The 22,088-nt window shown below is 43.7% G+C and overlaps 2 protein-coding genes across 5 annotated transcripts in view; one reads left to right on the top strand and one right to left on the bottom strand.

Annotated features, from left to right (window-relative positions):
- PLAC9 (placenta associated 9) overlaps window positions 1-6,224 on the top strand; it is a 153,688-nt gene extending 147,464 nt beyond the window's left edge. The window contains exons 3-4 of the mRNA XM_069753100.1: window positions 3,945-4,068; window positions 6,108-6,224. Of these exons, the coding sequence (XP_069609201.1) occupies window positions 3,945-4,068; window positions 6,108-6,118 (135 nt within the window). The 3' untranslated portion in view covers window positions 6,119-6,224. The remainder of the gene's footprint in view (window positions 1-3,944; window positions 4,069-6,107) is intronic.
- Window positions 6,225-7,303: 1,079 nt separating this feature from the next.
- ANXA11 (annexin A11) overlaps window positions 7,304-22,088 on the bottom strand; it is a 142,246-nt gene continuing 127,461 nt past the window's right edge. For all 4 annotated transcript variants that reach the window (XM_069753093.1, XM_069753097.1, XM_069753098.1 and 1 more), the window contains 2 exons: window positions 11,739-11,861; window positions 7,304-9,419 (listed from right to left, as the gene is read on the bottom strand). In XM_069753093.1, the coding sequence (XP_069609194.1) occupies window positions 9,360-9,419; window positions 11,739-11,861 (183 nt within the window). In that variant the 3' untranslated portion in view covers window positions 7,304-9,359. The remainder of the gene's footprint in view (window positions 9,420-11,738; window positions 11,862-22,088) is intronic.

The raw sequence follows: 22,088 nt of genomic DNA, 5'->3' as shown, positions 1-22,088 counted from the left end.
ATTTTTTTTCACCACTTAGATAAAAAATAACCTAGTCATGTTAGGTGTCTATGAACTCGTAATGACCTGGAGAATCATAACGGCAGGTTAGTTTTAGCATTTAGTGAACCTAGCAAAAAAGCCAAACAAAAAACAAGTGTGGGATTGCACTTTTTTTGCAATTTCACCGCACTTGGAATTTTTTTCCCGTTTTCTAGTAAAAGACATGGTAAAACCAATGGTGTCGTTCAAAAGTACAACTTGTCCCGCAAAAAGTAAGCCCTCACATGGCCAAATTGATGGAAAAATAAAAAAGTTATGGCTCAGGGAAGGAGGGAAGTGAAAAACGAAAACGTAAAAATGAAAAAGGGCCGCGACTTGAAGGGGTTAAGGTAGGTAAGGTACGACAGTACACACAGAGCGCCAGTTGGCAACCACAGACTGCAAGGTATCTTGACACAATGACAGCGTTAGCTCACCTCCCACTCTCGGTGGCCATGACTGGATATTAATATTATGTTTTAATTCATTATAGGTCCCCAGCCATTCTGGCTATACACCTACATGATAGGCATTTAATCTGATACAAATTGGTAAAAATAATCCTTCTTGGGACCTACCCATTTCCTTCTCTGGAATACCTTTCAACTATGTCCCTATTCCTTACATCCTCTGTGGATTCCCCAGGGACTCATACTTTTATATGTGCCTTCTCTATTCTTCACACCTCGGGTAAAGATAAGTCATGTTCTTTACTTCAACCCTTTTATCCTGATTTCCTTCTCCTCTCCCTAATTATTGTAATTTTTTCACTACTGTGTGTACTGTCCTACCTTACCTACATTAAACTGGATCCATTTTGTAATCCAGTGTTTCTCAATATGTTGCATAGTTTTGTTATGATTTTTTTTGTTGCATGTTGCCTAGGTTTATTATGTTATATTGATATATTTCTTCTGGTCTTTCAGCAATACCACAACTTTTATCTAAAAATCTGCAATTAGATTAGTCCATGAGTGAATAAGGACATGGTATTGGAGGAGAGATGGGACAGAGAGACAAGCCTGATTCACTTCTACCATACTAATCTAATGTATGACTTTATTGATAGCACATAATTTGAGTGACTGTTTATTTATTATCTTTTATTAAGTAAATTCATTTTTGTTTATTCAATTTTTGTGTGAGCATTTATTTATTCATCACAATTCCTTGAAACTTAAAAAACACTGATTCACTGGAAAGATGGCTGCAGCTTTAAACTTTGATGTACCTGGTAGGTGGCGCGTCTGAAACCTGGATAGTGGATAGAGCACTGGTACAATCGGCTTTCAGTACCCTGCGACTGACTCACCATGGACAGAACCCGGGAGAAAATGTTATAGCATTAGACAAAATAAGTCTCTTACATCCGGCTATGTAGTACGCCGCACCACAAAATTTGTCCTGAAGTATGTCCTGTCATGCTATCTCTCCTGAGGACAGGACAGCCGGGGCTTTGAGATAAGAGGGAGACCGCCGAAGGATATGGAGTCTTTTACTCAGCCGGGAGTCGGTCCAAAACACTGCAATAGTGAAGGACTAGGTATAGCTCACCTCTCTTCCGAAAGTGGAGTACTGCCGGCATCTGGAGAGGTGTTAAAGGGAGATTGCAGGAGTGCTCATATTGCCTGGAGAAAACGCCACCTTCAGGGGCTGACAAATGGCGAACTCAGGACAGAAGAGGAGGGCCTAAGTGAAAAAGGGAGAGCAGCTTCTGCGCCACTGAAGGAGGAAGAGGAGGCGTACCTGTGACAAGCGGAAGAAAAGCCCACTAAAGTCGGGAAGGAGGGGGCATAGCTAACCCCTGCAACTAGGCTGCATACAACCCCATGCCTAAATTAATAGATGAGGCCGGCAAGATAGGGGAGGGCGGCACGGAGGCCTAAAAAAAAAATGGAGCAAGAGGACCCTGTGTCCACCGATCCTGCATCTTGTAAAACCCCACAGAGAAGCACAGACAAAAAGGTCTAATCTAACCCATGAAGCCCTAGGGAAAAAAAAAAAAAGAGAGCGGGGTGGGGCAATCAAATCCTCCTGCCTGAGATCCATCTTCATTCTTCTATCTTCATCCACATCTTCTTTTCTTATCTTCATATTCTCATCACCTCTGGAAAGTAACCTGATGGAGAATAAAAAAGATGTACCTGACCATTCCTGAAGTTGTCAGGAAAATCCATAGACGTACAAGCCTCATATCATCATGATATTGTGGGACGTCCATGCCTCCCAAAACAGACAGGCTCTGGTCGGCGAGTGGGCAGGAGACCAGGACCAATGTTCGGATCACCTAAACACTCTTCATGTGTTAGGGGCTAAGGTTCTGCCGAATAGACAAAGGAGGATAGGGAGTGGCCGTACTAATAGTGTGTATGTAGGAGTACAGTGAGACTGTTCACAGTAAGGAGAAGATCCATCTGAAAAGGAGAGGATACTGGAAAACGATGAAAGCTGAGGTAGATGTGGGTCTAGTAAAAGGCTAAACTGACCAACTTAGCTCTAGTCGGTGGGTGTATACTACTAAGGAGGAGCTAATATTTTTTTTTAATTGCATAGTGTCAACCTCCTAGTGTTAACAGCATACACCCATGGTTTCCGGAGTCCCCCAATGAAGTGATAGAGAAATCAGGGCTTTCCAAATGTGACATGGTATCAGATACAGCTTCCAGTCAAATGGCGCTCCTTCCCTTCCGAGCCCTGCAGTGAACCAAAACGTTAGTTTACCACCATAAGTGGGGTATCTGCGTACTAAGCAGAAATTGCACAACAAATTATATGGTCCATTTTCTCCTATTACCCTTGTGAAAATGAACAATTTGGGGCAAAACCTACATTTTTGAGAGAAAAATGTATTATTTGATTTTCACAGCTCAGCATTATAAAATTCTGTGACACACCTGTGGGTCAAGGTGCTCACCACACCTCTAGCTAAGTAACTTGAAGAGTGATGTTTCCAAAATGGCATCACCTGTAGGGGGGTTTCCACTGTTTAGGCACATCAGGTGCACTCCAATTACACCACACGACTTCTATGGATTCCAATCAGTTTTGTGCTGCAAAAGCACAAAAGCACTCCTTCCCGTCATAGCCATGTCATGTCCCCAAACAGTAGTTTCCAGCACATATAGGGTATCTGCGTACTCAGGAGAAATTGCACATCAAATTGTCTGGCCAATTTTCTCCTGTTACCCTTGTAAAAATGCTAAATCAACATTTTTTGTGGGAAAAAGTAGTTTTAATTTTTTTCCTTCCACATTGCGTTATTTTCTGTGAAGCATCTGAAGGGCCAATAAGCTTATTGAATGTGATTGAGCACTTTGAGGGGTGCAGTTTTTTTAAATGGTGTCACTTTTGGGTATTTTGTGTCATATAGGCTCCTCAAACTCACTTCAAATATGATGTGGTCCCAGCAAAAACTGGTTTTGTAAACTTTGTTGGAAATTTGAGAAATTGCTGAACAGCTTTTAACCCTTTAACGTACTAACAAATTGATGCTGAAAACAAATGATGTTTATATAAAGTAGACAAGTGGTAAATGTAATGTGTTAACTATTTTGAGCAGTATAACTATCTGGTTTAGGGGCATAAGTTAAAGTAAGTTTGAAAATTGCGATTTTTTTTTTTTTCTTCAAAATTTCCAATATTTTTATATATGTTATCAGAAAACAGTCTCAATCAGTGGGATTCATTGAAGCTTTCCTGAGTTATTACTTCATAAAGGGTAACTAGTCAGAATTGTAACATTTGGCCTGGGCAGGAAGGTGAAAACAGGTTGGGTGGTGAAGGGGTTAAAGACGCTGTAACAGTGTTTAATACTTTTGCTAGTGGGTAAGGAGCAAATTATGGAAGCTAACGCATTATTTCACAATATGAACATATAAAAAAAACGACAATGAAATACCTTACTCATCATGTATGTTTTTCAGAGAGTGAAAACTACAGTGGAACACCTGCATTCTGAAGTCAATTCTTTGCTTAACGCCATTTCTGGATCTTCTTGGGCTCTATCAGTTTCACCCAGTGGCCCTCTTATGGATATATTCGAGGAAGGTTAGTAAAGATATTATAAATATTTCACTCCATATGTATTGACCACTACCCCATGTCATACTCTAACACAAAGGCAAGAATATCTAAAAAATAATGCAAGAGAAAACTGTAATATGATAACTGAAAAGACAAGCCTCTATATGTGCCATGATGCAGTCAAAGGAACGCCACCCGTCATCCGAGATAGTGGATTCCTTTAATAGTGGTCATTACAGCCACTTTCTTGGTGCTCTTTTGCTGTGCCCTTGTGATTCCAATTCCATAGAGATACAGTGTTTGGCACTGAAGCACTCTGCACAAAATGTGGGAAGGGATTAAAGAGATTTTTATGAGAAATATTCATAGTATATCCATAAAATATTGACCACTATTTAGCTGTAGGATCCATGGAGCAGGAAAAGAGATGAACGCATAGACTCTACATTGTAGGCAGTGGCAGCTATTAATAAAGATGAGGAAACACTGCCATTGCTGTATGGAGAAAATACAGCTGCCATGGCCACTTGTTAATTAACACTTCGAAAGAAGTCAGAGATCAGATACACTTCAAACTATTATGGTTTCACTGTGAAACCCCATGAAAATACAAAAAAAAAATTCACCGTAAGTGTTATAGCTGCTAGCTATAGAAACCTGAATGTAGTTCATGAAGGCATGTTCTTCTAAGTGAACTGTGTAATCTCCCATTCAAGAGGCAGACAAGAGGACCTATGTATTGAAAGTGGATCTTTCACAAGGTCAAAAGTGGACAGTTTTTGGTCTTATTTCATTCTTGCTGCTCCCAAGTATTCTGTTTTTTTACATCTCAGTTCTAGAGATAGAGATTTGTATTCAGTACTAATTTATGGTTTTTTTTTTACCAAGGGGTGTTTATTCTCTGGGGTCAGGGCTTTAGGCTGTTCTGTACAATTACCCTGTGAGCAAAGGACATAAAAAATATTAGTAAATAAAAAGCCCCATATCACTGGAAATATATGGTGAATAAAAAAAAATTAAAAAAATGATAGGGATACTTGGGGCAGCGATAATACAGTGTGGCCCATTTATGTGGATACACCTAAATAAAATGGGAATGGTTAGTGATATTAACTTCCTGTTTGTGGCACATTAGTATAAGGGAGGGGGAAAACTGCCCATTGTGTTGGATTGTCAATGCAACCCTCTTCTCCCACTCTTGACACACTTCTTCCAGTATCCATTGTTTCAGATGCTGCACATCTCGTATCGTCACAGCATAGACAATTGCCTTCAGATGACCCCAGAATCTGTGCTAGCATTTATTCTGCGGTGTTGCTAGAATGGGAGAAGAGCAGCACTTTGAACACAATTTATAAGTGGTCATAAACTTGTAAATAACTCGTGAAAAAATAAAGTTACGTTAAAACCAAGCACACCATTGTTTTTCTTGTGAAATTCTCAATACATTTGATGTGTCACATCACCCTCTTCCCATTGGAAAAAATAAAGTTGGATCCAAAATGTCTGACTTCAAAATGGCTGCCATGGTCACCACCCATTTTGAAAAGTTTTCCCCCTCCCATATACTAATGTGCCATAAACAGGAAGTTGATATCACCAATCATTCCCATTTTATTTAGGTGTATCCATATAAATAGCCCACCCTGTAGAGTAAATGAAAAAACTGGTCACTTTTGACCATGGGTAACCACTTAAAAGTCTCCCTCAGGAAAGACAAAACATACAAAAGTACAAAATTTTACAGCACAAGCATGTGAGCTTCCCCTCGACGGAATCTTGGGCATATAAGGAAGAATCAAAGTGCTCTGGAACCTGCATAGTCGTAAACCTGAATACAACTGAGGTCTGATCTTCTAACTGCAGTGCCATAATGAGAGTTTCTCATAAGTTCCTCATGTAAACAATCACAATGGTTTTTAGTTCTTCTACCAATTCTCACTAATAGTACTCCCTAATAAGACACTTGTGAAGGCACAATTCTTACAGGTAAATCTATGGTTACATTTTAAAGCATTGTTTTTTCCATAAAAAACTAATGTTAATCTTTCTATTTCTTGCAGAATCTAGATGAAGACATCCCATGTTCCTGTGCAGGACAATACTTACTTTTTAAACACACTTTATAAATTTTTGCATTGTGCAGTTTGTTACATATAAAGGTATATTTTACTACACAAGGAGCTTGTGAAGTTTTGTTTTCAAGGAACTGTGCAGTGTACAATGTATTGGACATAAAACCTAAGCTTAGCAAACAAACGGTTCATTTCTTTGAAACCAAACGCGGACATTACCGCTGCACAAACCCTGGGGTGTAAAATGTTGGTTGGCAAATTTGGCATATTGCTTAGGCCAGAGGTCCCCAACTCCAGTCCTCAAGGCCCACCAACAGGTCATGTTTTCAGGATTTCCTTAGTCTTGCCCAGGTAATAATTGCATCACCTGTGCAATGCAAAGGAAATCCTGAAAACATGACCTGTTGGTGGGCCTTGAGGACTGGAGTTGGGGACCTCTGGCTTAGGCTACGTTCAGACTAGCGTTGTGCTAGTGTGCGTCGGGCGACGCAGCGGCGACGCACGCGTCATGCGCCCCTATGTTTAACATGGGGGACGCATGCGTTTTTGTTTGTTGCGTTTTGCGACAAATGCGTCTTTTTTGCCGCAAGCGTCGGACCAAGAAAACGCAACAAGTTGGATTTTTCTTGCGTCCGATTTTCGGCAAAAAACGACGCACGCGTCGCAAAACGCAGCGTTTTTGCGTGCATTTTGCCGCATTTTTGCGTGCGTTGTGCGTTGCGTCGCCGACGCAGCGGCGCACAACGCTAGTCTGAACGTAGCCTAAGATATGCAATAATTTGCTTGCTGTATCTTAGCCTGAATTAAGTATGTATGCTTTGCTGCAATAAGTGTACAGTGTGTGTACGGGAGTGTGGCTGTGCAGGCAGGTGCTCTGTAGAGGCCATGAGTAGTGCCCATTGAAGTTTTTATATAGGTTTTGCTAATAGATTAAGTTCCTAGAAAAATTGGAACGCTTAAAAATCCAAAACCCTATAACATGGTTTTTCAAAATGGGTTTTGTGCTGCTCATTACACATGCTGCTCTGTTCTTGGGATGGCTGGTGGTCCCAGTGGTCCAATCCTAATGGTCAGACAGTTATCCCCCTATCCTTGATTTAGCTTTTCTGGACCAGTCTTGCACAATATAGCCTACTGGCACACAAATCAGTAATTCACAAATAATAAGCAGAAAGCTCCAGAACTTGGATAGTACAAGTTTAATTACACATGAAATATTTGTGAACATTTGTAAACAGAAAATAAATTTTAGACTGACTGGAACATCATGGCATCTTTACAAAATATATTTCACCTCTTTTGCCAATTCTAAAATGTTTCTAGTCAGATCATTGTGCATGCAGAATATAAATGGTAAAAAACCTCACAAATGGCACCAAACCTCAACAACTAAACAAGACTGAAGCCCACATTACAGGTTCCTTTATATTCTTTGATGGATCTTTTTTGCTAGTTGCTCTGTCACTTCAGCACGCTTCAAAATAAACATTCTGCAGTTCATGTTGAATCCTTACAAGTATATCTATTAATACCTTTAAATAGGTTGTCTAGCATAATCCTTGTTGTTAGCCCTACAATTTATCAAGGACAGATTGGCTTTCAGGTCAAATGTCTCTTAAAAATATCTGTTCCTCCTAATGGAAGGAGATGTACTGAGTTAGCGCCAATGCAATGTTTTATACAGGAGTAATAACAGAGGACTGGCCCAATAGAGATGGCTTAGAAAAGAGGCACCAACATTTTTATATGATGAGAAATAGAAGAATATGCTAACAAAGATACATCACTATGTCCTTTTTAAAAGCGCTCTTATGCCAGACAACCTCTTTAAGGCTATTTGCACACGATGTGGAATGGGGTGCAGAATTTTCTGCAGAAAATCCGCATCTCCTGGCAGAAACCGCAGGTGCAGATTTGCCGCGGATATTCTGCGGTTTTACCACTGCGGATCTCTATAATGGAAGGGTGCAGAAATGCTGCAGATCCGCACAAAAGAAGTGACATGCACTTCTTTTGTTTCCGCGCGGATTTTTCGCTCCATCTGCACAGCTTTTTTTTTTTCTTCACATTGATTTACATTGTACTGTAAATCACAGTGCGGATCTGCAGCGTTTCTACGCGGAAAAATCCGCTGCAGATCCGCACTGAATCCGCATTTTGTGCACATAGCCTAAAGGTACCATCACACTAGACGATATCGCTAGCGATCCGTGACGTTGCAGCGTCCTCGCTAGCGATATCGTCCAGTGTGACAGGCAGCAGCGATCAGGCCCCTGCTGTGCTGTCGCTGGTCGGGGAAGAAAGTCCAGAACTTTATTTGGTCGCTGGACTCCCCGCAGACATCGCTGAATCGGCGTGTGTGACACCGATTCAGCGATGTCTTCACTGGTAACCAGGGTAAACATCGGGTAACTAAGCGCAGGGACATACTTACCTACCGCTGTCTGTCCTCCAGCGCTGTGCTCTGCACTCCTCCTGTACTGGCTGTGAGCGTCGGTCAGCCGGAAAGCAGAGCGGTGACGTCACCGCTCTGCTTTCCGGCCGCTGTGCTCACAGCCAGTACAGGAGGAGTGCAGAGCACAGCGCTGGAGGACAGACAGCGGTAGGTAAGTATGTAGTGGTTGTTTTTTTTTACTTTTAGGATGGTAACCAGGGTAAACATCGGGTTACTAAGCGCGTCCCTGCGCTTAGTTACCCGATGTTTACCCTGGTTACCGGCATCGTTGGTCGCTGGAGAGCGGTCTGTGTGACAGCTCTCCAGCGACCAAACAGCGACGCTACAGCGATCCGGATCGTTGTCGGTATCGCTGCAGCGTCGCTTAGTGTGACGGTACCTTAAGAGTAGTTAATGCCTCTTTTTTTCCGCAAGTAAATATTTAAAGCAGAACAAAACTTTAGGAAAACAGTCTTGTGTAAGCAACATAAAAATAAACTAGCAGATAATTGTGGCCTCTGGAATCCACAAATATGATGGAAAATGTAGTTTTGAATATTGCAAATAAAAAAAAAAAACAGAACAAGAACAAACACACAATGTAATGAGACAGTAAACTAAATTGTGTTTATTTGCAATAAGATTCCTGCCCGTGCATCTTGTAGAGGTGCAGTATACCATTGATGAGCTGCGTGCCCAGTGGCTTTTATAAGGACAATGGGCAACCAGCTCATATTGTGTCCAAGCATAGAAAATAAGGCAAAAACATACATGAAGAGTCCTCAAGTCAGAAGGTAGGGACAAGCTCAGTCATTACCACCACAAAGCTTCAGCAGTGTCTTCTTGTAGTCTCCAGATGTGTCACCCTATGAAAGTGCAGCAAGAGTTTAATACTCAGCAAAACTTTCTTACATTATAAACATTATACTGTGCGCAGGGATGTAATTAAAAACACTGGGTCCCAAAGTTTTGACAGTCTCTCTCCTCATACCTCACCTACTTATTGTTACTTGCCCGATGACCATCTTTGCCAAAAAGCATGTTGACAATGGGCATGAATTTCATGTGAAACGTCTGCAGCAATGTACAGATTTTTAATTGCTAAACCATGGCTGTAATGGTTACCAATCAGCTATCCTTTTATAGCCTATTTACACAGGCAGACTGCACTTAATGCGCCACTCCAGAGATTTTTTTTCTCCTTTGTTAGGTACCATGTGTGTAAATGTCGGGAACATAGTAGCATACTCACTGGATGCAGTCTTCTGCCAGGTTTCATAGGAGCTCCGCTCTGTTGCGATGCCAGGTGACTGCATTTGTGTCCTGATGAATTACACAGAGGTTGCTGTGTGGAGTGGAGGTCAGTTATTTAATTTTTTTTTTTTTAACACAACTGTATGAGACTCAGAATGAGTCTAGAAAGCCGGAGACTCAGACTTATATTTAGTGGCCGCCACTCCACACAGTGATACGACAGGTTACAGATGTGGTTTCGCAATACACTGGAGCGCTGCTGAACCCGAAGATAGTGCAGTGAGTATGTTGCTGCCCTCATGACAGTTACACACAATACTTAAAAGGGGTAAACAGAAAAAAAAAAAGATCACTGGATTGTTGCTTTAATGATGCACACTGAACGATCTAATATATTATGGCTCGCCTTGCTAAGAACATTCATCCAGGATGAGGCACTGTCAATAACCATTATCTTTTGTGATAGCTTCAACCAATGAACGAAAGTTTCCCTCCTTCATCGGCTGACTGGCAGCCGGTGTAAACAGATTATTATGGCTCGAGTGTTCTTATGAACACTTATTCATAATAATCTTGCGGTGTAAATGCATCTTAAAGTGAACCTGTCAGCAGCACTTTGCTAAGTAAACCACAGACACTGTTAGGTTGCTGCTTTTACACTGATTAAAATGATACCTGGGGTGAGCAAATCCATATTGTGGTTATTGTGTAGTCAGTGTTAGAGGTTTTCAGCTAATGAGATGCCCATGCTCGGGCAGGACTGTAAGCAGAGTCTTATCTTCCTACTCTAAGCGAGAGACAAGAAAAAGACCTGCCCATAGGCCGCCCCAAAGCACAATCATGTTCCTCATCATAAAGACAGAGAGAGACAGAATGCTGTGTTTTGGGGTGGCCTGTGGGCAGGTCTTTCCTTAAGGTACCGTCACACTTAGCGACGCTGCAGCGATACCGACAACGATCCGGATCGCTGCAGCGTCGCTGTTTGGTCGCTGGAGAGCTGTCACACAGACAGCTCTCCAGCGACCAACGATCCCGAGGTCCCCGGTAACCAGGGTAAACATCGGGTAACTAAGCGCAGGGCCGCGCTTAGTAACCCGATGTTTACCCTGGTTACCAGCGTAAAAAAACAAACAGTACATACTTACATTCAGCTGTCTGTCCCTTGCCGTCTGGTTCCTGCACTGACTGCTGGCCGTAAAGTGAAAGTGAAAGCACAGCACAGCGGTGAGTCACACAGCGGTGACTCACCGCTGTGGCTGTGCTCTGCTTTCACTTTACGGCCAGCAGTCAGTGCAGGAACCAGACGGCAAGGGACAGACAGCTGAATGTAAGTATGTACTGTTTGTTTTTTTACGCTGGTAACCAGGGTAAACAGCGGGTTACTAAGCGCGGCCCTGCGCTTAGTTATCCGATGTTTACCCTGGTTACCAGTGAAGACATCGCTGAATCGGTGTCACACGCCGATTCAGCGATGTCTACGGGGAGTCCAGCGACGAAATAAAGTTCTGGACTTTCTTCCCCGACCAGCGATCTCCCAGCAGGGGCCTGATCGCTGCTGCCTGTCACACTGGACGATATCGCTAGCGAGGACGCTGCAACGTCACGGATCGCTAGCGATATCGTCTAGTGTGACAGTACCTTTAGTTTCTCTGAAGATAAGGAAGAAAAGACTGCCTACAGTCCCAGCCCGGAGAAGGGAAGCTCATTAGAAGATTTATGTTAACACTGATTACACAAGAACCACATGAGTTCATGACTTTTCTGAAACTTCAGGAATATATATATTTTTTTAAACTGCAACTTGAAAGGATTAAAAGGTTGAAAGGATATAATTGTGATGGGAAGGCGATAGGGATTCACACAATCGGTGTGCTGCTTGGCCCCGAGCCCTCCTGATCTGGCCCCACTGAAGCATACATGTGTTTTCTTACCGTAATATCTGTGTACAGAGATTTGCCGTACATTCTTTTGTATTCCTGACGAATATCTAGCAGATCCACTTCACTCCGAGACACCATGATACGGATCAAAGTCTTGTCTTTTGTTCCAGCACCCTACAGAAAAAAAAGCACAATTGAAACAAAGTACAGATATTGAAGATCCTGATGCTACTGCCTAGACAGAAAACTAGCCACTCAAAGCTTGCCACTCCTCTCTCCAAGTTCCACTTTACCACCTGTGGGCTTGACCCTACCCCATCCCAACCTTAGATCTGTGCTTATCCCAGCTCAAACCCATCTCTTCAACTTTTTATTAATCTCAGGTGTCTTCCCTTCCTCTATCAACAACGCAACATCACACCTCTTGACCCTTTCTCTACGTCCAGCTATCTCCACATATCACCATCTCTACATCCAGCTATCACTATTCCCATTAGCCTCAACACTCTTACCTGCAGGTCCACATTCAACTTTCCTCTCACCTCTCATCCAACTACAATACAGCTTCCAGACCCATCACTTTACTAAAACTGCACTAACTGTGCAGTAACCAAGAACCAAAAACTGCACTAACCATGTAATAATCTCTCCTTCCCTCCTGCCTCCCCACCTGACCTGCTACTCAACCTCAGATCTCTCCTAATAAAACACAAAACAAGCCGCCCACTCTCCTTCTCCCACCTGCTCTGTCTCTCTCTGCGCCTCCTCCATGCTGGAGACATATCTCCCAACCCTGGGCCCCCACAGCTCATACCTCCTATTACTACCCCCTCCTATCGCTCCCAACCCAATATAAACACCCGAAATCTTGCCCACCTCAAATCCGTGCCAATGACGCCCACCCCCCTGCACCCTCTCTCTGGATCACTATGGAATGCCCGCTCCATCTGCAATAAACTCCACGTGATTCACAACCTCTTTACCTCTCATAATCTTTTCTTTCTGGGCATCACCGAAACAGGGCTGACACCCTCTGACACAACCGACCTCCGGGACCGACCACTGCCTTTATTGACCAATTCTCCACCTGGCTCCATCACTTTCTGTCTGCTGACATTCCCACCATCATCATGGGTGACTTCAACATCCCCAATGACACACACCAGTCAGCAGCCTCCAAACTCCTGTCCCTTACTTCATCCTTTGGACTTACTCAGTGGTCCTCCTGAGCCACCCACACAGACACACATTAGACCTGGTCTTCACCCGTTTATGCTCCCCATCTAACTTCACAACCTCCCCTCTCCCTCTATCTGACCACCATCTACTCACCTCCTGTCCTCCTCACCTGTCACCCATGTCCAGCACCATGTGCACCTACGCAGGAACCTCGCACACCTAGACACCAACACACTCTGACTCTATCCTACCACTGTCAACTATATCCTCACTCCACGACACAGACACTGCCACTGCTTTCTACAATGCCACTCTTGCATCAGCTATTGACACGGTCGCCCCTGTCATGCATAGCAGAGTGCGACAAACAAATAGACAACCCTGGCACAATGACATCACTAAAAAGCTTCGGCAAGTATCCAGAATTGAAGAACTGCTTTGGAAGAAAACGCATTCACAAGATGATTTCACTGCACTCAAACAAGCAACACTGTCATTCAAATCAGCTCTCACCTCTGCTAAACAGGCCCTCGTATCTTCCTTATCCCACAACCCCAAACAGTTGTTCAACACTTTTAACTCCCTCCTCCGCCCACTACTGCCCCCTCCGAGTTCCCTAATCGTTGCAGAGGACTTTGCCACGCACTTCAAAAATAAGATAGACCAAACAAGGCAAGTCTTTGTTGGCCAACCACCACAACCCCTTTGTATGAGAGATCAATGCCCAAACCCCATAACTTCACTCTCCAAAATCTCTGAAGGGGAGCTTGCTCATCTTCTCTCCAAATCAAACCTCACCACTTGTGCACTTGACCCCATCCCATCTCCTCACCACCACACTAATCCCATCCCTAACCCATCTCTTCAACCTTTCACTAACTTCTGGTACCTTCCCAACTGCCTTCAAACATGCCACAATCACACCTATCCTCAAAAAGCCATCCATTGACCCAAGCGCTATGTCCAGCTATCGCCCCATATCTTTGCTCCCATTTGCTTCCAAACTCCTTGAGCAGCACGTCCATGCTGAACTTTCCTGTCACTTTGCATCTAGCTCTCTCTTCGACAACCTACAATCTGGCTTCCTTCCCCACCATTCCACTGAGACTGCCCTGACCAAAATAACTACCGACTTACTTACAGCCAAAGCTAACAGACAATTCTCTATACTCCTCCTCCTAGACCTGTCCTCTGCCTTCGACACAGTTGACTACTGCCTCCTACTACAGATCCTCTCTTCCTTTGGGGTCAAAGACATTGCCCTATCTTGGATCTCCTCATACCTTGCCAACCGCACATTTAGCATTTCCTACTCCCATACTACCTCTTCATCTCGCCCCCTCTCTGTTGGAGTCCCCCAAGGCTCTGTCCTAGGACCCTTACTCTTTTCAATCTATACACTCGGCCTGGGACAACTCATAAGGTCCTATGGCTTCCAGTAGCATCTATATGCCGATGACTCAGATTTACCTCTCTGGCCCAGATGTCACCTCTCTGCTCTCCAGAATCCCAGAGTGTCTATCAGCCATATCCTCCTTCTCCTCTCGCTTCCTCAAGCTCAATGTGGACACATCTGAACTCATTATCTTTCCTCCATCACACATATCTTCCCTACCTGATCTATCTATAAAAATAAATGAAATCACACTTTCCCCTGTCCCCAAAATCCGCTGCCTCGGAGTAACCCTTGACTCTACCCTGTCCTTCAAACCGCACATCCAAGCTCTTGCCACCTCCAGCTCAAAAATATTTCCAGAATCCGTCCTTTCCTCAACCCACACTCTACCAAAATGCTTGTGCATGCCTTAATCATCTCCCGCCTCGACTACTGCAACATACTCCTCTGTGGCCTACCTTCTAACACTCTCGCACCCCTCCAGTCCATCCTTAACTCTGCTGCCCGATTAATTCATCTCTCTCCTCGCTACACTCCTGCTCCACCTCTTTGCAAATCCCTTCACTGGCTCCCAATTTCCCAGCGTATCCAGTTTAAATTACTAACACTGACCTACAAAGCCATCCATAACCTTTCTCCGCGGTATATTTCCACACTAATCTCTCAATATCTTCCCTCACGTAATCTCCGGTCCTCCCAAGACCTCCTCCTCTCCTCCACGCTTATTCGCTCCTCACTCAATCGCCTCCAAGACTTCTCCCGAATATCACCCATCCTCTGGAATTCAGTGCCCCAACACATCCGGTTATCCACTACTTTTGGATCCTTCAAAAGAAACCTGAAAACCCACCTCTTCAAGAAAGCTTACAGCCTGTAAAGACCACACGGCCAGCTCAACACCATTGGAGCTACTGCAACCCTCAACCTGTCTCCTTCCCCATAATCCGGTAGAATGTAAGCCCACAAGGGCAGGGTCCTCTTCCCTCTGTACCAGTCTGTCAGTCATTGTTAGTTTTGTTTACTGTAAGTGATATTTGTATTTTGATGTAACCCCTTCTCATGTACATCACCATGAAATTAATGGTGCTATATAAATAAATAACTGAAGTCACAAACAACCTGTTCATTTCCTGAATCTCTTCATACCTCACATTTGGCATCTCCCATCTCTCGCCCATCCAGAATATTTATCAGCCATATCCTACTTCTCATTACACTCCCTAAAGCCTCCTCTCTGTCCTCCCATTTAAACAATCTCAAACTAATCGTATACTAAGAGTATTAGTTTCTCCAGCATGAAATTGTATGCAATGATAAGATACCGCAGAAATGTTATGAGCATTAGTGTTAGGCTTCTTTCACACTTTCATCGGTACGGGGCCGTCAGGTCAGAGAGGCCCGGCACCTGCGCACTGCAGTACTTTGCTCTGCCCTCAACAGTGCAGACAAAGTACGCCTGCGCTGGAGCCGCAGTGTGAAGACCAGAAGAGGACGTCATCGTAAGAAGATGAGAGGCGCCGAACCAACAGCGGGAACGCCCCTGGGTGAGTATAATCCAACGTCTTTTTCTCATCTTTTAGGGTACATCGGGGGCTTATCTACAGCGATTTTGGGGGTGACAGGTTCCCTTTAAAAAGTAACATTTCCCACATGTCTACTTCTACATCAGCACAATTTTGGAACCAAAATTTTTGTTAGGAAGTTCTAAGGGTTAAAAAAGTTGACCAGCAATTTCTCATTTTTACAACACCATTGTATTTTTAGGGACCACATCGCATTTGAAGTCACTTTGAGGGGTCTATATGATAGAATGATGTCACACTTGGGTATTTTCTAAAAACTGCACCCCTAATCCCAACCCTATCCATAACTCTAACCACACTCCTAACCCGAACACGCCCCTAACCCTAACCACACCCCTAACCGCAACACACCCCTAACCCTAATCCCAACCATAACCCTAACCACACCCCTTCCCTGACACACCCCTAACCCTAATCCCAACAGTAAATGTAATCTAAACCCTAACTTTAGCCCCAACCCTAATTGTAGCCCCAACCCTAATGGGAAAATGGAAATAAATACTTTTTTTTTCCCCCTTAAAGGGGGAAGGGGGGTTTGATTTACTATTTATAGCGTTGATTTGTAGCGGATTTTTATGATTGGCCGCTGTCACACACTAAAAGACGCTTTTTATTTCAAAAAATAGTTTTTGCGTCTCCACATTTTGAGAGCTATAATTTTTCCATATTTTGGTCCACAGAGTCATGTGAGGTCTTGTTTTTTGCGCGACGAGTTGACATTTTTATTGGTACCATTTTCGGGCTTTTTATTCTGATTTTTATGAGGCAGGATGACACAAAACCAGCTATTCATGAATTTCTTTTTTTTTTTTTTTTGGGGGGGGGGGGGAGGGGGGGGCATTTATACCGTTCCACGATTGATAAAATTGATAAAGCAGTTTTATTCTTCAGGTCAGAACAATTACAGCGATACCTCATTTATATTTTTTTATGTTTTGGCGCTTTTATACGATAAAAACTTATATAAAAAAATAATTATTTTTGCATCACTTTATTCTGAGGACTACAACTTTATTTTTTCGCTGATGACGCAGTATGGCAGCTCGTTTTTTGCTTGACAAGATGACGTTTTCAGCCACTGCCTGCAGGATCCGGAAGGAGCCCCACGGCCATCTTGGATCCGGAGCCTACAGGGAGGAGACACTCGGAACAACGCCATCACATCACGTTGTTCCGAGGGTTTCAGGGAAGCACGCAGGAAGCCCCCTCCCCGCGCAATGCTTCCCTATGCTGCGATCATGTTCGATCGCAGTGTTCCGGGGGTTAATGTGGCGGGAGCGGTCCAGATGTCAGAAGTAATAATCAGCTGACACCCAGCGGCGATCGGCCGCGCCCCCTTCCTCGGTGAGATCAGCTGATTGCCCATGATGTACTATCCCATCCCTGGGAATTAAGTCCCAGGTCACCTCGACAGGACAGTACGTCATATGGCAGAAAGGGGTTAAGGGCTACTGTGTTTGTGTGTTCAGATGAACTCTAGCGTGGGAATTTTTCTGAATAATTTCTCACGCTAAAGTTCATATGAGTTTATACCAGCAGGGGTCGCAGCACTGCAAGTCTAGGTAGCAACGTTCCCCCGCATTCCATTCATTCCCCAGATTTTACAGTCAGGAGCACAGCTGCATTAGCAGGCTCCTGCTTGTAAAATTATTTAACCCCTTCAGATGGATTTACAGCGTGGGACAAGACTGAACGACGGAGGGTATGGGATATTGTTGGGTTTTTATTTTTCCTTTTTTACAGAATGAGGGTCTTCAATTGGATTAGAGTATAATAAACTATTACAACACCCTGTGTCTTTCTTTCAATAAAATACTTTTTTCCTAATGTGTGTGTGTTTTATTACCCATTTACTACTATTGTATTAATAATGGATAGGTGTCTTACTGACACCTCTCCATTATTAATCTGGCTTAATGTCACCTTACAATAGTAAGGTGACATTAACCCTTTATTACCCCATATCCCACTGCTACACAGGAGTGGGAAGAGAGAGGCTAAGTGCCAGAATAGGCGCATCTTTACAGATGTGCCTTTTCTGGGGTGGCTGGGGGCAGATGTTATTAGCCGGGGGGGGGCCAATATCCATGGACCCTCTCCAGGCTATTAATATCTGCCCTCAGTCACTGGCTTTCCCACTCTGGTGGAGAAAATTGCGCGGGAGCTCACGCCAGTTTTTTCCGCGATTTAACCCTTTATTTTAACAGCTAGAGCCCCCAAATTTGGCACATACACACTACTAACATTAGTAGTGAGGAATATGCCCCTCCCCCCCAAAAAAAAGGGATATGAAAAGGTTTACTGTATGTAAACCATGTCTAATATGTCGGGTTTGGGAAGGAGATAGCAAAAGCAGGCAATTGAATTACCGGCTTTTCTAGAGAACAGCGCTGTGTATTTCTCGCAAGTCACACTGTTGGTCCGTGTGTAATCCGTATTTTTCTCGCACCCATTTACTTTCATTGGCGGATTTTTGGCGCAATACGCTGACAAACGCAGCATGATGCGATTTTCTACGGCCGTACAAGACCGTATAATAGGGATACGTAAAATACGGCAGATAGGAGCTGGGCCATAGAGAATCGTTGTACCGTATGTAATCCGTATTTTCTGCACCTCTCATACGTCCGTAATACACGCTAGTGTGACGCAGGCCTAAGAGTTCTGGCTCCTAAAGACCAGTTAGACACTCCTAATCAACTCGTTACCTGCATTTATGACAACTGTCTTACATAATCACCTTTATAAAAGACTCCAGTCCACAGACTCAATCAGTCAGTCAGACTAACCTCTACATCAGTGTTCCCCCCAAGTCCGGTCCTCAAAAGCCACCAACAGGTCATGTTTTCAGTATTTCCTTAGTATCGCACAGGTGATAATTGCATCACCTGCACAGGCAATAATTCCATCACCAATGCAATACTAAAGAAATCCTGAAAACATGACCTGTTGGTGGCTCTTGAGGACCGGACTTGGGGAACACTGCTCTACATTGAGCAAGACCAAAGAGCTTGGAAGGATGTCAGGAACAAGATCACAAACCTGCACAAAGCTGGAATGGGCTACAAAACCTTAAGACGCTGGGTGAGAAGGAGACAACTGTTGGTGCGATAGTAAGAAAATGGAAGAAATACAAAATAACTGTCAATCGACATCAATCTGGGGCACCATGCAAAATCTCACCTCGTGGGGTATCCTTGATCATGAGGAAGGTGAGAGATGAGCTTAAAACTGCACGGGGTGAACTTGCTAATGATCACTAGGCAGCTTTGATCACAGTCACAAAGAAAACCATTGGTAACACATTAGACCGTAAAGGTTTAACCCCTTCCCGACCTGTGACGCAACGTAGGCGTCATGAAAGTCGGTGCCAATCCAACCTGTAACGCCTATGTGGCGTCATGGAGGGATCGCGTCCCTGCAGATCGGATGAAAGGGTTAACTTCAATTTCACCCGATCTGCAAGGACAGGGGGAGTGGTACTTCAGCCCAGGGCCTCCTAGTGTCCATCCGTCTTCTCCATGGGCGCCGCCATCTTCCAAAATGGCGGGCGCACTGCCGGCTGGCAGATTCGTTCCAGGTATATTTTGATCACTGTGATAAAACCTATCACAGTGATCAAAATAAATCCCCCCCCGTCCTTTATCTCCCCCATAGGTAGGGACAATAATAAAATATATATATATTTTTTCCACTAGGGTTAGGGTTAGAACTAGGGTTAGGGTTGCGGTTAGGGCTAGGGTTAGAACTAGGGTTAGGGTTAGAATTAGGCTATGTGCACACGGTGCGGATTTGGCTGCGGATCCGCAGCGGATTGGCCGCTGCGTATTCGTAGCAGTTTTCCATCAGGTTTACAGTTCCATGTAAACCTATGGAAAACCAAATCCGCTGTGCCCATGGTGCGGAAAATACCACGCGGAAACGCTGCGTTGTCTTTTCCGCAGCATGTCAATTCTTTGTGCGGATTCCGCAGCGTTTTACACCTGTTCCTCAATAGGAATCCGCAGGTGAAATCTGCACAAAAAAACACTGGAAATCCGCTGTAAATCCGCAGGTAAAACGCAGAGCCTTTTACCTGCAGATTTTTCAAAAACCATGCAGAAAAATCTCACACGAATCCGCACCGTGGGCACATAGCCTTAGGGTTAGGGTTGGAAATAGGGTTAAGATTAGGCTTGTGGTTAGGGTTATGGTTAGGGGTGTGTTGGGGTTAAAGTTGTGATTAGGGTTGGGATTAGGGTTAGGGTCGGGATTAGGGTTAGGATTAGGGTTGGGATTGGGGTTACGGGTGTGTTGGGGTTAGGGGTGTGTTGGGTTAGGGTTGTGATTAGGGTTATGGCTACAGTAGGGATTAGGGTTAGGGGTCTGTTGGGGTTAGTGTTGAAGTTAGAATTGAGGGGTTTCCACTGTTTAGGCACATCAGGGGTCTCCAAACACAACATGGCGCCACCATTGATTCCAGCCAATCTTGCTTTCAAAAAGTCAAATGGTGCTCCCTCCCTTCCGAGCCCTGATGTGCGCCCAAACAGTGGTTCACCCCCACATATGGGGTACCAGCGTACTCAGGACAAACTGGGCAACAAATATTGCGGTCCAATTTCTCCCGTTACCCTTGCCAAATTAAAAAATTGCTTGCTAAAACAATTTTTGAGGAAAGAAAAATTATTTTTTATTTTCACGGCTCTGCGTTGTAAACTTCTGTGAAGCACTTGGGGGTTCAAAGTGCTCACCACACATCTAGATAAGTTCCTTGGGGGGGTCTAGTTTCCAAAATGGGGTCACTGATGCGGGGTTTCTGCTGTTTAGGGCACATCAGGGGCTCTGCAAACGCAACGTGACGCCCGCAGACCATTCCATCAAAGTCTGCATTTCAAAAGTCACTACTTCCCTTCCGAGCCCCGACGTGTGCCCAAACAGTGGTTCCCCCCCCACATATGGGGCATCAGCGTACTCAGGACAAACTGGACAACATCTTTTGGGGTCCAATTTCTCCTGTTACTCTTGTGAAAATAAAAAAATTACAGGCTAAAACATAATTTTTGAGGAAAGAAAAATGATTTTTTATTTTCACGGCTCTGCGTTATAAACTTCTGTGAAGCACTTGGGGGTTCAATGTGCTCAGCACATATCTAGATAAGCTCCTTGGGGGGTCTAGTTTCCAAAATGGGGTCACTTGTGGGGGAGCTCCAATGTTTAGGCATACAGGGGCTCTCCAAACGCTACATGATGTCCGCTAACGATTGGAGCTAATTTTTCATTGAAAAAGTCAAATGGCGCTCCTTCCCTTCCGAGCCTTGCTGTGTGCACAAACAGTGGTTTGTGACCACATATGAGGTATCGCTGTACTCAGGAGAAATTGCCCAACACATTTTAGGATCCATTTTATCCTATTGCCCATGTGAAAATGAAGAAATTGAGGCTAAAAGAAATTTGTGAAAAAAAAAGTACTTTTTCATTTTTATGGATCAATTTGTGAAGCACTTGGGGGTTCAAAGTGCTCACTATGCATCTAGATAAGCTCCTTGGGGGGTCTAGTTTCCAAAATGGGGTCACTTGTGGGGGAGCTCCAATGTTTAGACACACAGGGGCTCTCCAAACGCAACATGGTGTCGGCTAAAGATTGGAGCCAATTTTTCATTGAAAAAGTCAAATGGAGCTCCTTCCCTTCCGAGCCCTGTCGTGCGCCCAGACAGTGGTTCCCACCCACATATGAGGTATCGGCGAACTCAGGACAAATTGTACAATAACGTTTGGGGTCCAGTTTTTTTTTTACCCTTGGGAAAATAAAAAAATTGTTGCTAAAACATTTTTGTGACTAAAAAGTTAAATGTTCATTTTTTCCTTCCATGTTGCTTCTGCTGCTGTGAAGTACCTGAAGGGTTAATAAATGTCTTGAATGTGGTTTTGAGTACCTTGAGGGGTGCAGTTTTTAGAATGGTGTCACTTTGGGGTATTTTCAGCCATACAGACCCCTCAAACTGACTTCAAATGTGAGGTGGTCCCTAAAAAAAAAATGGTTTTGTAAATTTCGTTGTAAAAATGAGAAATCGTTGGTCAAATTTTAACCCTTATAACTTCCTAGCAAAAAAAAATGTTGTTTCCAAAATTGTGCTGATGTAAAGTAAACATGTGGGTAATGTTGTTTATTAACTAACTTGTGTCACATAACTCTCTTGTTTAACAGAAAAAAAAAAAAATCTAAATTTGAAAATTGCGACATTTTCAAAATTTTAGCCAAATTTC

This window comes from Ranitomeya imitator, chromosome 2, assembly GCF_032444005.1.
Source record: "Ranitomeya imitator isolate aRanImi1 chromosome 2, aRanImi1.pri, whole genome shotgun sequence".
Classification (NCBI taxonomy): domain Eukaryota; kingdom Metazoa; phylum Chordata; class Amphibia; order Anura; family Dendrobatidae; genus Ranitomeya; species Ranitomeya imitator.
Note: the sequence above shows the minus strand (reverse complement) of the source record. Positions and strands in the feature narration are given on the sequence as shown.